Source organism: Castor canadensis, chromosome 1 (genome assembly GCF_047511655.1).
Source record: "Castor canadensis chromosome 1, mCasCan1.hap1v2, whole genome shotgun sequence".
NCBI lineage: Eukaryota > Metazoa > Chordata > Mammalia > Rodentia > Castoridae > Castor > Castor canadensis.
The window spans coordinates 132,801,151-132,815,529 of NC_133386.1; the positions used below are offsets into that span (position 1 = coordinate 132,801,151).

The 14,379-nt window shown below is 43.8% G+C and overlaps 1 protein-coding gene and 2 non-coding genes across 3 annotated transcripts; all 3 read right to left on the reverse strand.

Moving 5' to 3' along the window:
• Positions 1 to 329: 329 nt before the first annotated feature.
• Positions 330 to 4,851, reverse strand: Rps3 (ribosomal protein S3). Its single transcript, XM_020155475.2, has 7 exons — positions 4,767 to 4,851; positions 3,610 to 3,740; positions 3,313 to 3,406; positions 2,637 to 2,731; positions 1,207 to 1,394; positions 638 to 834; positions 330 to 403 (listed from the first exon to the last, which is right to left on the reverse strand). Exons 1-6 carry the CDS (start codon positions 4,794 to 4,796, stop codon positions 641 to 643), a joined length of 732 nt encoding a protein of 243 aa, XP_020011064.1. The 5' UTR covers positions 4,797 to 4,851; the 3' UTR covers positions 330 to 403; positions 638 to 640.
• LOC141416445 (small nucleolar RNA SNORD15) lies at positions 938 to 1,083 on the reverse strand. The gene has a single exon (XR_012441169.1). It is a non-coding gene; the product is annotated as a small nucleolar RNA SNORD15 (small nucleolar RNA).
• On the reverse strand, positions 3,873 to 4,020 carry LOC141416450 (small nucleolar RNA SNORD15). Its single transcript, XR_012441176.1, has one exon. It is a non-coding gene; the product is annotated as a small nucleolar RNA SNORD15 (small nucleolar RNA).
• Positions 4,852 to 14,379: the final 9,528 nt, after the last annotated feature.

Below are 14,379 nucleotides of genomic sequence, written 5' to 3' on the forward strand. Positions count from 1 at the left end.
CTTGAGGTTGTTGCTTAGCTCGGTGGTACAGTACATGCTTACCATGTGCCAAGAAACCTGGGTTCAATCCCCAGAACCTCTGAAATCAAATACTTCTTCTAAACCTGTAATCCTGAACTACAGGACAATTAGTCAAGGTGTTGCTCTGTAGCCAGGAGCCTTCGAGGTCCCACAAGTTATTTCTCTCGTTAGCTGTGCTTGGGTCCTCTCTTCCACGTCTAGTCCTTGCAAATACCACAAATATAGCTTATACCAAGAGGATAAGCAATGTTCCATGGGCCAACATTAACTCAGTCTGAACAGTGGACAGACAGTCTAGTCAGACCTAATGTCTTTGTACAAGATTTTATTAAATGTCTTTAATGGAGCCTCATCCAGACTCCAGGGACAGCTGTCGGAGACCCTGAAACCAAATAAAGCACATAGTAAGAAAAAATTTGCCTGAGTACATATTCCTACTTTGATAAATACAACAGAGTGAATGAAACAAAACCCTCAGAAGTATTGGGCAGAGGGACTGATATTACTATTTCAACAGAGGTCCAAAAGGATAGAATAGCTAATTAGTAATGAGTGCCTTGAAAATCCTCATTAAATAAGGTAACGAAAGAAAAAGATTTCAAACACAGTAGCATACCTGTTATGCTGTAGGGACTGGCTGGGGCATAGCAGGAGGCTCTGGCTTCCCGCCCTTCTGTTCAGAGATGGGGGTGGTTGGCAGGATCTCATCTTTGGGCTCCACAATGCTGACATGGTCAGGTAAGGGCTTCTTGGGGCCAATCTTACCACTTGGGTCCCAGGGCAGCATGATCTTCACTTTGATGCCCAATACACCTAAACAGCATCAGAGTTAGGACCTAGCTAGAGTTTCCTGGTACCCACCATAAAGTAAGACAAAAGAGAACAGTAGTCTACTCAAGCACCACTGGACTTAGTCCCTTCTCAGACAAATGCCTCTAAATCAATCAATGAATAGGACACTTCTGCAAAAGGAAGCCATGAACAGCACCACAGAACATAGCACTGACAGGGACCAAGAGCAGGATGTGACCTTTCTGACTCGTCATCGTGTCATCACTGAAGGGTACACCAATGTCTAAGGCAAGGACAAACCAACTACTGACTTGACTATCTCTGCAATGCAATCCCTACAGTCCAGGAGCCTAAACTACAACCCAAGGAGTACAAACGTGCCCAACTACTCACCCTGTCTGAGAAGCACATGGCGCACAGCTGTGTCAACGTAGTAGTTAACAGGGTCTCCACTGTGGATCATCAGGCCATCCACAAACTTCATGGATTTAGCCCTCTGTCCTCTAAGTTTTCCAGACACCACAACCTCACAGCCCTTAGCACCACTCTCCATGATGAATCGCAACACACCATAGCAGGCCCTTTGGAAGAACAAGAGGTGGAGCTGTGTTATTACCAAAGAAAGAATTTATCTACCTACTCCACCAAGTTTAAAAAAACAAGACTTGGTATTCACTGTTTTTGATAGTCCTTTAATGGAGAACACATTTGACTAGAGTATGGTCCAATAAGTGACAGTTCAACTCACGCACTAGTTTACCCAAGAGACCCTACATGAACAGCTAACTTTTGACCCTTTGATTCTCCACAGAGGGGAGACCCAAGTGTCAGAAGTTCAGTAATTTGCTTAGGCCTCAGAATTTCCAAATCTAACTTTACTGTTTACAAAAATCACGGAGGGTTTGGTAAGCCACACCTCTAGTCTCTCATTTAGTGGGTTCCTCAGTGGAAACTGAGATTTAATGTCTAAAAATGTCCTAGTTATGCAGTGATGCCAGCCCAGAAACCAGTTTTGACACTGTCCTAAGCAGTGAACTGACATTCAAACCAGATAAGGCCTTTTTTGCATGTTCTTCCCTACAAGACTACCTCCACCAGGTCAACTTTCTATAGCACAACACTCAAGTCATCCCTCAGTTGACCGACACCCCCCATACCCTTATAGATTCCATATTAAGTGCTAAGTTCTTTATCCATACAAGGCATTCATTTCACTTTACAATGAGTAAACCGCACAACAAACTTCCTACTGAAACCCTACAAGTAGGCCCAGTCCAAAGGGCAATCCCCCCATGTGTATAATATCACTCATAGTACTTACTATCCGCATACAATTTACAGAAATTTTAGTGTCTAGATTTTAAGATCTCTCCCATCAAACTGTATCTCCCTACCTTTCCCATAAGAGTGAATGCATTAATGGATCTGAGTGACTTCTAGCTGGCTTTGAAATTTCATGGCAGTCCACAAGTGCTAAGGCACATCTTCTACCTATAGATAGATAACCCAAGCATAGTAACAGGCTGAATTATTCCTTATTGCCTGGCTGCCAGAGTCCTTTTGAAAGGCTCATCACGGGGATCAAAAGCAGTCGGTCCTCTCCCTGCAACTTGTTCCACTCTCAACGCACACACACTTCTCTATAACGACATTGCCCACCCATTAGTCTTTACATCTTTACTAGTAGCGTTAGATCACCAGTTCAGTAGGGGCAAAAGCTAGATGACTGTATCACATAAAGAGTTCCTGTGCTAATAAAATGGCAGGCACACCATATTCTAATCCCTATGAAGTGTAAGATTACAAGGGCTCAGGATACTTACCTCCGCACAGCAAGTCCTCCTAGGAGTTTGTAGCGAAGGGACTCTGCCTGGGCAATGGCACACAGACCTCTTGTGGCCACCTTTTCAGCATAAAGCTTAAAACGAAGCAAGGCACATCGTGTTAGTTTCACCACTGTTTTCAACTAAAAGCCAGCACATTCATCACACAAGCATCTTTCTCTACCCCACCTTATTATATGTGGCATGTATAGTATCCCTTAGAGGCTGAAGCACTTCTACTACACCACATGGTACGTAATAACACAGGCTGAACCATTCCTTATTACCTTCCCATCCCCGGCTCATTCACACCAGGGGGAACAATATGATAGTCAATCTATCCCGTGTAACAGTCTATACTCTAGTATGTAAAATCCTTTAACTACCAGAAATCTTAACCCCTGTAAAATCAGGCAAACTGCTTAATTTTTTTTTTTGGACAGGGTCTTGCTATGTAATCTAGGCTGGCCTCGAACTTGTGATTACCCTGCCTCTGTCTCTCCAGTGCTGGAGTCAGAGGCATGTACCAAAATGCCTAGCAAGATAGCAATACATTTGCAACAATCGACTCACAATGAAACTCTCCAAGGTCATGTTGATAGGTTTTTAGAAGTACCATTCTAAAGAGCCACTTCCAAATCCACAATAATCTCTGATGTTAATCAGGATCACTCACCTCTACACTGCCCTCAGGGAAGCCAAATCTCTTCTGAACTACTGCAGTTAATTCCCGAATCCGACGACCCTTCTCACCCAGAACATTCTGTGTCCTGCGGGGGTAAATGACAATTCATGACTCACAAATTTCTTCTAATACAAACCAAAAACTAAGGTAAAATCTTTAAATGCAGCTTTAATAAAAAACTAATTTCTAAGGCAGGAGTCACTGGCCTTCTGTTCCCTTTAAGTTTATACAGAACAAGCCACCTTAGTATATACAAAAATTATTGATGAGAGTCAAGTGAGCTTTTACCTGGTAGCTAAAATAATGATTTCTGTCCTGGTTGGTGTAACTCGGACTTCAACTCCAGAATAACCATCTTCAGCCAGCTCCCGAGTAAGAAATTCATTCAGTTCTGCTTTGAAGATGCCATCAGCAACAAACTGGTCAAAAAAGTTAGTTCAAAATTAGGAGATGTATGCAGGGTTACTTTCCGTCAAACCGGCATCCCCCATCAAAACTCAACACCTCCAATCAATGTTCTAGTACCCACATTCCAACAGGAATGAAGTAACCCTTCTCAGACAAATGCCTCTAGGTCATCTTTAGAAGTTTCTTTGACCATGGCCCTTCAAACTGTACCACAGAACGCAGCACAGAGTGGGGCTGCCTGGCCAAAGGTAACACCCCCAAGTCAGACTCGTCATCATCTCTTCATCGAAGGGTCTAAAAATTTGTATTTACACATGTAAAACGAAAAGCTACCCGAAGTGACACATTTACATTTTATTTGACACAGAAGCAACTTGTCAAAGGAGGTGAGTGCAGCTGTGTACACACAACTTGAACCACCGTAAGAATCCGTGCTATGTTATCCTACCTTAACATACCTGAGAACTGAGTTAAATCCCAACCAAGAACAGAGTAAGGGCTTAATCTTAATGTCTATGTAAGACGCACAGTTGCAAACTGTCTATTTCTAAGGGTAATAGTTTTAATAACACAGTTCTCTCCAATGCCATGAGAAGCTAAACCCGGTAAGTCCCCAGGTCTCCGGCCGAAGCAAGCTTTCCAATGAAGCGTCTGGGGTCAGAAAGCGGCACGCAGGCGCTAAGACATAAACTGCTGCCTCCGCTCTCCAAAACCCTGGGATAAGATCTGATGGCTCGCGCCCTCCAAAAGCCACGCGTTTGCTAATTTTGGAGAACCAAAATTGCTCATAAACTCCTTCTCCGGTGCCCATCTCCATCCAGAACCGGCAGAATCTGTCTCCCCCTTTTCTGGCCGCACTGCGCCGCCAGGCGCCGGCCTCGCATTCAATCCACTGCCATCCGTGGCCCGCAGCAACGCCAGGAGGCCGAAGCAGCTTTTCGGGGCAGGGCACGGGGCCGCCGGTCTCACAGAGGAACCTCGAGAAGTCCCGGACCCGCGCAGCGCCACAGTTCCCAGGCCCAGGCCAAGAGTCTTACCTTCCTCTTCTTGGAAATCTGCACCGCCATCTTGCCGCCGCACGCAGCCCAAAGGAAAGGAAGTAACGCGCGGGCGGAAGTGAGTATAAAGGGCGCGGAATGACGACAAAGAGCTGCGCGACGTCGACGCCTGCGCGTGCTCATGGGAAATGTAGTTTTACGTATAGTAGGCGTAAAGGGAAGAAGCGCAATATAGACTCCTGGAGGCAGAGGAGGAGCTGCAGAGAACTCTGCAGTGTAATTCAAGTTTAAAAACGATCGACGTGAGGCTGTGACATGGAGATTTGCATCTATAACATAGTTTACCCAGCATGGAGCCCCGGTTCCTACACCTTTAAGACTGTACTCATTAATGAAAATCTTCTGGAAGCCTTCAATGAAATCATTTAGGCTTCCGCATCACCTCCAATATGTGTCCATTTCCTCTGTTCCAAACGATAATAATAGTACCTAATATTTATTAATTGTCCTCGGGACTAGTCTGTGCCCTTCATATATGAGTAAAAAATTATTACTTATTTACCTGTGCCTCTAAGTGCGTTTGAATTTGTAAAGCCTTAGTAGAGGTTCATGTGCTCTAATTATTTTACAATTAAAAAAAAAATTCCCAGCTGAGCGCCCGTGACTCACACCTGTAAATCCTACCTATTTAGGAGGCTGAGATCAGGCGAATAGTTCATGAGACCCCCCCCCCATCCCCAAGTCAGAGGAAAATGGACTGGAGGTGTGTCTCAAGAGGTACAGCACCTGCTTTGTGAGCACGAACCCTAAGTTCAAACCCCAGTCCTACCAAAAAAAGAAAATTTCCCATTGGGCATGGTGGTGCACACCTGTAATCCCAGCACTCAGGAGACTGAGGCTGAAGGATCATGAGCTCGAGGCCAACCTTAGTTACACAGAAAGACCCTAGCTCAAAAAAAATTTCCTTTAACTTTATTATGAAAATTTATAAGCATACAGAAAAGTTTTTTTTTAAACTGTAGAGTGTACACTCATATATGCATCATGTAGGAGTGACAAAACTTTGCAGCATTTGCTTTATGAAATCTACCCATTCCTCTATCCACCCACCAATGCATCTTTTGATGCATTTCAAAGTTAAATTGCAGGCATCAGTGCACTTCACTCTTAAGCACTTCACCAACAATTTTATTTTTGATGTGTTTTTCCTTCATTTAAAAATCAGGATATTTGCCTATCAAACAATTTTACGTTTTTCTTTAGAATATAGGAAGATCTGGCAAAATAATGGGTCCGCATTTCCAAATGGCAGCACTCTCCTTCCCTGTTAGTTGAAAAAGAGCTGTTCAATGTGCCACTGATGTGTTCGCTCACTTCGCTTGATTGAAGTCCCTGGCAGCTTCTCAATTATTTTCTGGTCTTCCAAGCCATTTGCGTTTAACTCCAGCACTAAGACAACTCTGATGTAAAGTAACCTATTCTATCAACACGGAATTAATAGAGTTCTGTGAGAGCGGAGCAGAGGGATGAAGGAAGAGGAAGAGAAGTGGATGAACCAAAGGGACAGATAAACTGTGGATCTGCTACATCCTGATTGTAGGATTGAGGCTGAGGGACAACTGAAGATGATGCCACAGTTTCTGGCTTCACTGGTGGATGCCTGGTGATAGTTCTTGGTGAGGGTTTTCTCCCCTTCCATCTGTCATCTCCTTCTGTTCTTCACTCATCTCCCCTTCAGCTCTCTGATTGGTAAATTCAGTAGCGCCAGGTTGCTGAAACCATGACTGGTGACTGCCAGCCTGACTTCTGTCTTCACTAGGGAAGTGAGCACTGCAGGAGAGCACCCCAGCTTGTGTGCAAGAGTCACAGTGGCCCACTTCAGTCTTTCTAGGTGAACAGCCTGTGTTTCCTCGTTCTGATATGCCTTTCATTCTCCCACAGTACCTAACATTTTGTCGAAGTTTGAACCCAGAATTTCCTTCTCATTCTCAGCAGTCAACCTCCTTTCTAACCCACCCTCTCCCCAGTAGCTTGTACAAGCAAGAACTGCCTTCCATCAATCCTATACCCCAGATGTTCCTGGCCCTTCTTCCCAACCATCCCCCATGTTGAATGTGCTACTTCCTCCAGGGTTGTGCCTCTGCTAGTGGCTTCTGTATGTCCCCTACCATAACATTCATCTCACTAGTTAGAAGATCTGTTTCTCCCAATAGACTCAGCTCTGTAAGAGCCTGGACTAATCCCATTTTGTTCATTGCATCCAGAATGTAGGCCAGGCCCAGCCCAGTGTCGGTAGAAGTTTGATGAGCAAACAAATCCATGCATGGATTCTAGTTTTTAGATCTGTTTCTGGTAGCATGATTCTATGAATTTGCTTGTAAGCAGTGTCTTTTCTGGGATGTTCACAAAACCAAATTCTAGAGCCTCAACGTTGAAGATTAGACAGTGACAAGTTCCTGAGTCAGATGTCACTTCTAGGGTTTTTTGTTTGTTTTTTCACAATACTGGAGTTTGGGACCCCAATCTTGCTAGGCAGGTGCTCTACCACTTGGACCGTATCCCCATACCAGTTGCCATCTCTTAAGCTTGTTTGCTGTCCTTCCCCCAGCAATACCAGGAGGCTGCCTGTTTCAGTATTGTCTTCTGGTCCTAGGAGAAAGCCTGAAAAGAAAGACTTTGTCTTTATCATTAGCCTCTTTGTCTTACGTAAGACTATGGTAAGGAAAAAATATTCTATTCAAAATAATGCTATAAAAGAGCACTGAGTTATAATTAGAAGCAGGGACTGTAGAAGTGTCTTAATCTCTCCTAGGTAGCCAAAATGTAAAAAAGGCTTTACCTGGTTAGTGAATGGTGTCATAGAACTGTCCCTACATTTGTGAAGAAGACTGTGTCTGAGAACATGCATGGCTTGTGGCCACACTTGGGCCATGCTTAGGCTATGAACACTGCAAATGTACCTTCCAGAAATTCCTAAAAATCAAAGATGAGATTCACCATAGTCAAATGAATATAGCCCATAGTTTGTTGTTGTTGTTGTTCTGGTACTGGGGTTTGAACTCAGGGCTTTATGCTTGCTAGGCAGGCACTCTATCAATTGAGCAACTCTGCCAGTCTAGCCCACAGTTTCTGAGAATAGTCACTGCAAGACCAGTAAAGCGGAGCCTCTTAGAAAGCATTGAACTTATCTGACTTACCCAGCTGGAGGAGCCTGGCAATAAAGAAGAAAGAGTTTAAACGGTGTGTGGGAGGGTGGGCATGCTTGTCTCCCACTCCAAGATGGCCTGACTCAGAGGTGTTTCGTGTGTTGTCACAGGCAGTTTAGCCTTGTTCCCCCATGGGCTTAGGGTTCAGACATTTACGTTTTTCCCTGAAAGACCCCTGAACAAGCTAACTACTTTATCTGGTGTTCAACCAAAGAACCACAAACTCCTGCCAAACCTGATTCACCGAGAGAAGATACATCTGGTCCCATTAGAGCAACTCGTAAGGGATTGCCGTGCCAGGGTAATACTGACCATATTTGATTGTCAGTTACTTTTGAATCTAACGCCCCAGTGAGTCACAATGACATCATTGCATTCTCATTAAGTTAATTAAAATTGATCAGTGGGCCTCAAATTGAGTCTCTGGATATGTATATTGATATTTTATTTATTTCTTATTTTTTTTCAGAATGGGATTTGAAGTCAGGGCCTCATGCTTGCTAGGCAGGCAACTCTACCACTTGAGCCACTCCACCAGCCAGAGTCTTTGGGTATGAATAAAAGAATACTATAGTATAAGTTTTGAAAGTTTTTTTTTTTTTACTGCTTTTATATCATTGTTAAAAGACTCACTCCTGTACTCACAATAAAAATAAGCTCCGGAGGCTGGTGGAGTAGCTCAAGTGGTAGAGCGCCTGCCTAGCAAAAGTGAGGACTTGAGTTCAAATTCCAATAGAACAACAAAAAAGTTATAGGATATGGAAGGGGGAGAAAATCAGAATCCTCATTCTGCTGGTGGAATGTAAATTGATGCCTCCTTTTTGAATTGTTGCTTGACCGGAACCACTGAAATTTCAGATGTGGATTCCCTTTGACCCAGAAAAATACATTCCTCTATCCATCCCAGAAAACTGCTTACACAAATATACCTGGAGATGGCTGCAAGAGTGCTCTTTATAGCATTATTAATAGTACTGAAACAATAAATTATAGTAAAAAGCCCTGCAGTAGGGAAACAGGAACTTACGTAGTGATTGAAAGAATGAAGTAGAACTAAGTTCTCAAATGAAAGGAGCACAAAGAAATATCATTACGTGAAAAACCAAGTTGGAGAACAACGTGTACTATATAATATTTAAGTAAAATAAAATATGTCTGAACGTAAATGGATAGGAGAAGCTATACCACCTGAGAGAGAGCTATGCTTACCTCCAGGATTTGGTGTTCTGGGCAGAGACACCACAGTTTCACAAGTGGCCATGTGATCAGAAATCTGGATGATTGTGACTCCTTCCATTTTGTTTCTTTTCCTGTTTTCATCTCACAAGTAATATGCGAAAAAATTTTTCATTATAAGAAAAACCAAGCCGGGTGCTGGTGGCTCACGCCTGTAATCCTAGCTACTCAGGAGGCAGAGATCAGGAGGATCATGGTTTGAAGCCAGCCCAGGCAAATAGTTCGTGAGACCCTGTCTTGAAAAAAATAAAATCACAAAAATAGGGCTGGTGGAGTGGCTCAAGGTGTAGGCCCTGAGTTCAAACCCCACTAATGCAAAGAAAGAAAGAAAGAAAGAAAATTGCCAAGCTTTGAGTGTGAAAAAATATAAAATATATAATTTTTATATTGATTATATGTTGAAACAATAATATCTTAGATCTATTGGGTAAATAAAATGTTACTAAAGTTGAGGTCACCTCTTTCTTTTTGCTCGTTTTTCACATGACTACTAGAAAATTTACAATTACATATGTGGTCACATTTGAGGCTTTCCTTACATTTTGTTGGACAGTACTTCTACAGTCTTTTCAACCACAGAGATCAATGGTGTTTTACTTGATTTTGTTTCTAGGAGCTTTGGCACAGTGATTGGAAGATGGTGGGCAATTAGTAAGTTTTCACAAACTTAATGAACAAATAAATGGTTTATGAGGGATAGTAAAACTCAATCTTGTGGGGTAGAGGTGTGGCTCAAGTGGTAGAGCACCTGCCTAGCAAACCTGAAGCCCTGAGCTCAAACCCCAGTACTGCTTAAAAAAAAAAAAAAAATCAATCTTGTTACCCTGTTTCCCTGAGGCACTGGGAAACCCACAGTTAAGTTTTATGATCAGTTGAGTTCTTAGGACACCAGGCTGGCCCAGAAGATCAGCTCTAGAAGGACAGAGGAGGCAGATTAAGGCGAATTCAGGATTCTATCTGGAGCCCTAGAGCCAGAGAAATGAGACAGACCATCACAGCACCTCTTTCCATATGTTACCAACCAGGCGGCTGAGATCCCTTGCTGTACCTAGAAAGGAATCGTGGATGGATGAGGAGAAGGTTCTTCTGGACTTAGTAGTCCTGTGCCCTGAGTGCCCAAGGCTAGGGGCTGGAGTGGCAGACACGAGAACTAGGGCCTAGTATTGCTCCAGTCCTCAGAAGCCAGAGATGTACAGCTCTAAGCACTTCAGTAGGAGGCTCATTGATCTGGACTTTGACAACCAGCACCCTGGCATTGGCAGCTATTTTAATCCTGGCTTTCAGTACCAGTGCGCTGTGGCAGCGGGTAGCAGTGAGACAGCGGGGATGCCTGGAAACTTTCATTATGATCTTAAAGTTTGGAAAGAAGGAAAAGCAGGAGGGACCAGACTAAGGAAGGTGTGAGGACCAGTGTGTGACCAATCAGAATGTTGCAGGCACAGCTAACCAGAATGCTGCTTTCTGCATACCTAATTAGCATAGAGAAAGAACACAGCCCTGGAGAAAATGGATAAAAATCTCTGACTTCTCTGGCAACCCACTCAGGGACCCTTCCCGTCCCATGGGAGCTTTCATTCTCTCCCAAAATAAACTTTCCTGCCTCTATGCTCACCCTTTGTTGTCTGCAAAGACCCTTCTTTGACTTTGGGAGACAAGAATCTGGAATGCCATCCCTTCACTCTGGCTAAACACCTAAGTCAGCAAGGTTGAGTGGTTGTCCTACACAAATCTCCCTTTTCAGCAGCAAAATCACCGTTCTTGGGTACTAGTGTGAGGCGAGCAAATGGCAGAATAGTGTTACCTTTGGGACACAAGTTTCCAGATCTCTCCCTAGAAGTCACAGTGAGGAAAGGACATGCCCTACAATATCACACACCTGGGGACTCTGCAACACAGCACAGGTGTGCTGAAGGAGGCTGGTGCCATGCCAGGAGGGTGGAGAGGGAGTGGCTGCTCAGCGGGAGGTGGGAAGTGGGGACATTTGCAGTCAGCTGGATGTGTGAAGCCTCCCAGTGCTGCCACTTCAAGTTCTGTGATCTCAAGCAAGTGACTCAAACTTGCTGAGCCTTGGATTCTTCCCCTGGAAAGTGGGGAAATTATCATTAACCTTACAGGCTTTCTATGATTGAATTAAATATTTCTTGGCATAGTACCAGCACTTGGAGAGTATTTGTTGGAGAGACAGATTACTATTGCTTTTAATGCAAACAAACAATTTGGGATTTAGGTTTACATTACTCTGTAGTGGTTTCGGTGAGTCTGTTTCAACAAGTATTACCTGCCACTAGCAAATGGGTCACCTCTGCTCTTTGTACAAGACCAAGAATCCAGTACCTTTCATTTAGCACACATGGGACACACACTATTTGACTATAAGCAAAAGGACCGTATTACTATGATGTATATGGCAAAGAAAGTTCTTCCAAAGGAAAGAGGTGGGAATAGGTAGTCAGAAATCAGACTGCTGGAGCAGAAAGGCATGGCCAAGGGAGAGACCAGCACTGGGGGACCAGCATCTAGTCTGGAGAGATGGGGATCAAGGACAGTTGCAGGAAGGACCTGCCAGGAGGCCAGCAAAGGTTAGGATGGGGGGACAGTCTCAGAGCCAGGCAGGTAAGACAAGCTGTCTTTTCGTGACTTTAACAAGGACTGGGAACACAGTTGGAGAACCCAGAGATGGGAAGCTGTCCACTTTAATTTTAGAAGGTGAAAAACGCCACCTTTCCAACCCTGGCTCCCTAACACTGTGCATACCACATCTGCTGGCAGTCAGAACTGGCAATGATGTCAGTTTATTTTCCAGGAAAGGAATGGGATACCATTGTCCCCAATTTGTACCTTTCACCCCTTCACCTCAGCCCCTAACCAAGTGGGCATTTTTGGTGGGTACCACATTGAAGAGTCTGAGGATGTGCAATAGCACATAACTGTGGGGTGGATGGCTCTATGGAAGCAGGAAGCAAGAGGCTGGCTTCCAAGAGTTGCCTGTGAAATCCATACGTAAGTCCTTCAGCACACCTGTGCATTGCGGTACCTCCAGGTGTGTTGATAGTGCAGAGGCACATCTATTCCTCACCGCTGATATTGGTAACCTAGTGAGAGACCTGGAAACCTGTGCCTCCAAGGGACTGAATGCAGGGTGTGACTTCACTGAGGTGTCCAGAGGACAGGAACAAGATGATAACAAGCCAGCACTACAGTTGTTCAGCTTCCTGCCCAGAGGAAGTCTTTGTGAATGGGCAGCTGGTTAAATAGAGGCCAGAGCCAAGGATGGCACATTGCCAATGCTACCTGGGACTGGGAATCAGGTCTTAAGAAGGACAGGGGTGGCTCAGCACAGAGGGGGTTTTTTCTTAGATGAAAGCCATTAGATCCAGCTAATCAAATTCTCCAGACCCTGACTTCACAGGCTGGAAAGTGCTGGGATTCTGGCTTCCAGTAACTTCTGTTTAGCCTTGGGTTCCTGCAGAGAGATGATGGGAAAGCTGCAGACCTCCACATAGTCACCACACCTTGGGGAAGATGGCGTGCAGTGCATCTCTCCTGTTCTGCAGGGGACTGTAAGACAGCACAAGTGCTTTGGAAATTAGATGTCATTGAGGAATGTTGATTGTATAACCCTACAACCCAGAAATGTGAGCACTCAAAACTTGGTGCTCACATTCTCCTCCTAAGGATTCTGTTTTCTTTTGTGTGTTTGAAATTCTGAAGAACTTTTTTCCCCTCTTGCAGTGCTGAAGACTGAACCAGATCCTTGTGCATGCCAGGCTAGTGTCCTACCACAGAGTCACACCCCAGCCCAAGTTATGCAGAACTTCAGGTGTAACTTTTCACCAGAAGTGTAATTAATTAAACTTGCAAAAACTATCATTTTCAGCATGATCATATGTCAACATTTTAAAATAAAGCATTTAGTCACTCTTTTTAAATGTCCTGTAGCCATAGGAATGATAATTTGATACTCACAATTATCCACTTAGAAAGATACAAATAAATTTTCCCTGAACAGTTGCAGATTTTATGTTATTTCATTTGCGTCTTGAACTTCCATTTCCATTCCACACAACCCTGGGAATATCTTTGAGCACCCTGGAAAATGAGGACTTCTCTGTGGAGTTGATCTGTGACCTCCTCCCTGTCCGTTCTCCTTGCCCCAGTTGGCTGAGTTGACTCTGGTTTGGTCTAGCTGGGTAATTTCTAGGAAGATCTTGACAAGCTGGTGTTTTCCCAGCATAGTGACCTGTTGAGATTTAATTCATTTCCATTCCCATTATTTACTCATCATGAAGAGTCTAGCTGAGCATGGTGGTGCACACTGTAATCCCAACACTGGAGAGGCTAAGGCAAGAAGTTTGTGAGTTTGAGGCCAGCCTAGACTACATAGTGAGACCCCATCTCACAAAAGAGAACCTTCTGAATCAGGACTCTAGCATACTGGAACAAATAACACTCTCAAAAATGACAGCTTATACAGATAACAATCTCACATATTAATAGGTACATTTGTTGTGTGTTTATAATGGGCCATTGTGCTAAAACTTGTGTACATTATATACTTCTCATATACAATCTCCATAGTCCTTACAATGAAGTTTAACCTGTTATCACACTATTAACCCATTTACCAACAAAAGGAAACTCTTCCCAGACCCAAACTCCAGCTCCCCAAATCCAACTACTTACAGTATTGACATCTAGGAATTTAAAGGGGTAGGTAGCATCGTTTTTCACACCTAAGTGTTAACTTTCCACCAACCAGAAGGCATAGATGACAGGTTATGAGATAACTAAGACTTCTTCGTTTTTGTTTTGTTTTGTTCTTGTGATACTGGGGCTTGAACTCAGGGCCTTTACCTTGAGCCACTCCACCAGCCCTATTTTTGTGTTGGGTTTTTTTTGAGATAGGATCTCGCAAACTATTTGCCCAAGATGGCTTCGAACTGCGATCCTTCTGATCTCTGCCCCCTGAGTAGCTGGGATTACAGGCGTGAGCCACTGGTGCCCGGCTAAGACTTCTTCATTGTACTTACACCTTTGGAGGTGATTGGCCAAGACAGTAAATAGGAAAAGAAAGATAAGGACGAGGAAATGACCCAAATTACTTTTATCATGCCATTTTAATGAACTAAAATCAAAACAGGATAGTAGGTAAGTGAGATAAATGGCTGGAGACCTCAAAGTGTTTCAGGATACCAATTCTAGCACAGTCC

Bases quoted from the DNA above. Each gene is read 5' to 3' on its own strand.
- Rps3 (XM_020155475.2), bottom strand. From the start codon at position 4,796: ATGGCGGTGCAGATTTCCAAGAAGAGGAAG. The intron at 1,395-2,636 runs GTAAGTATCCTG...GTTCTTCCAAAG, and splicing joins GGAGGACTTGCTGTGCGGAG to GGCCTGCTATGGTGTGTTGC. The intron at 835-1,206 runs GTGAGTAGTTGG...GATGCTGTTTAG, and splicing joins CCATGTGCTTCTCAGACAGG to GTGTATTGGGCATCAAAGTG.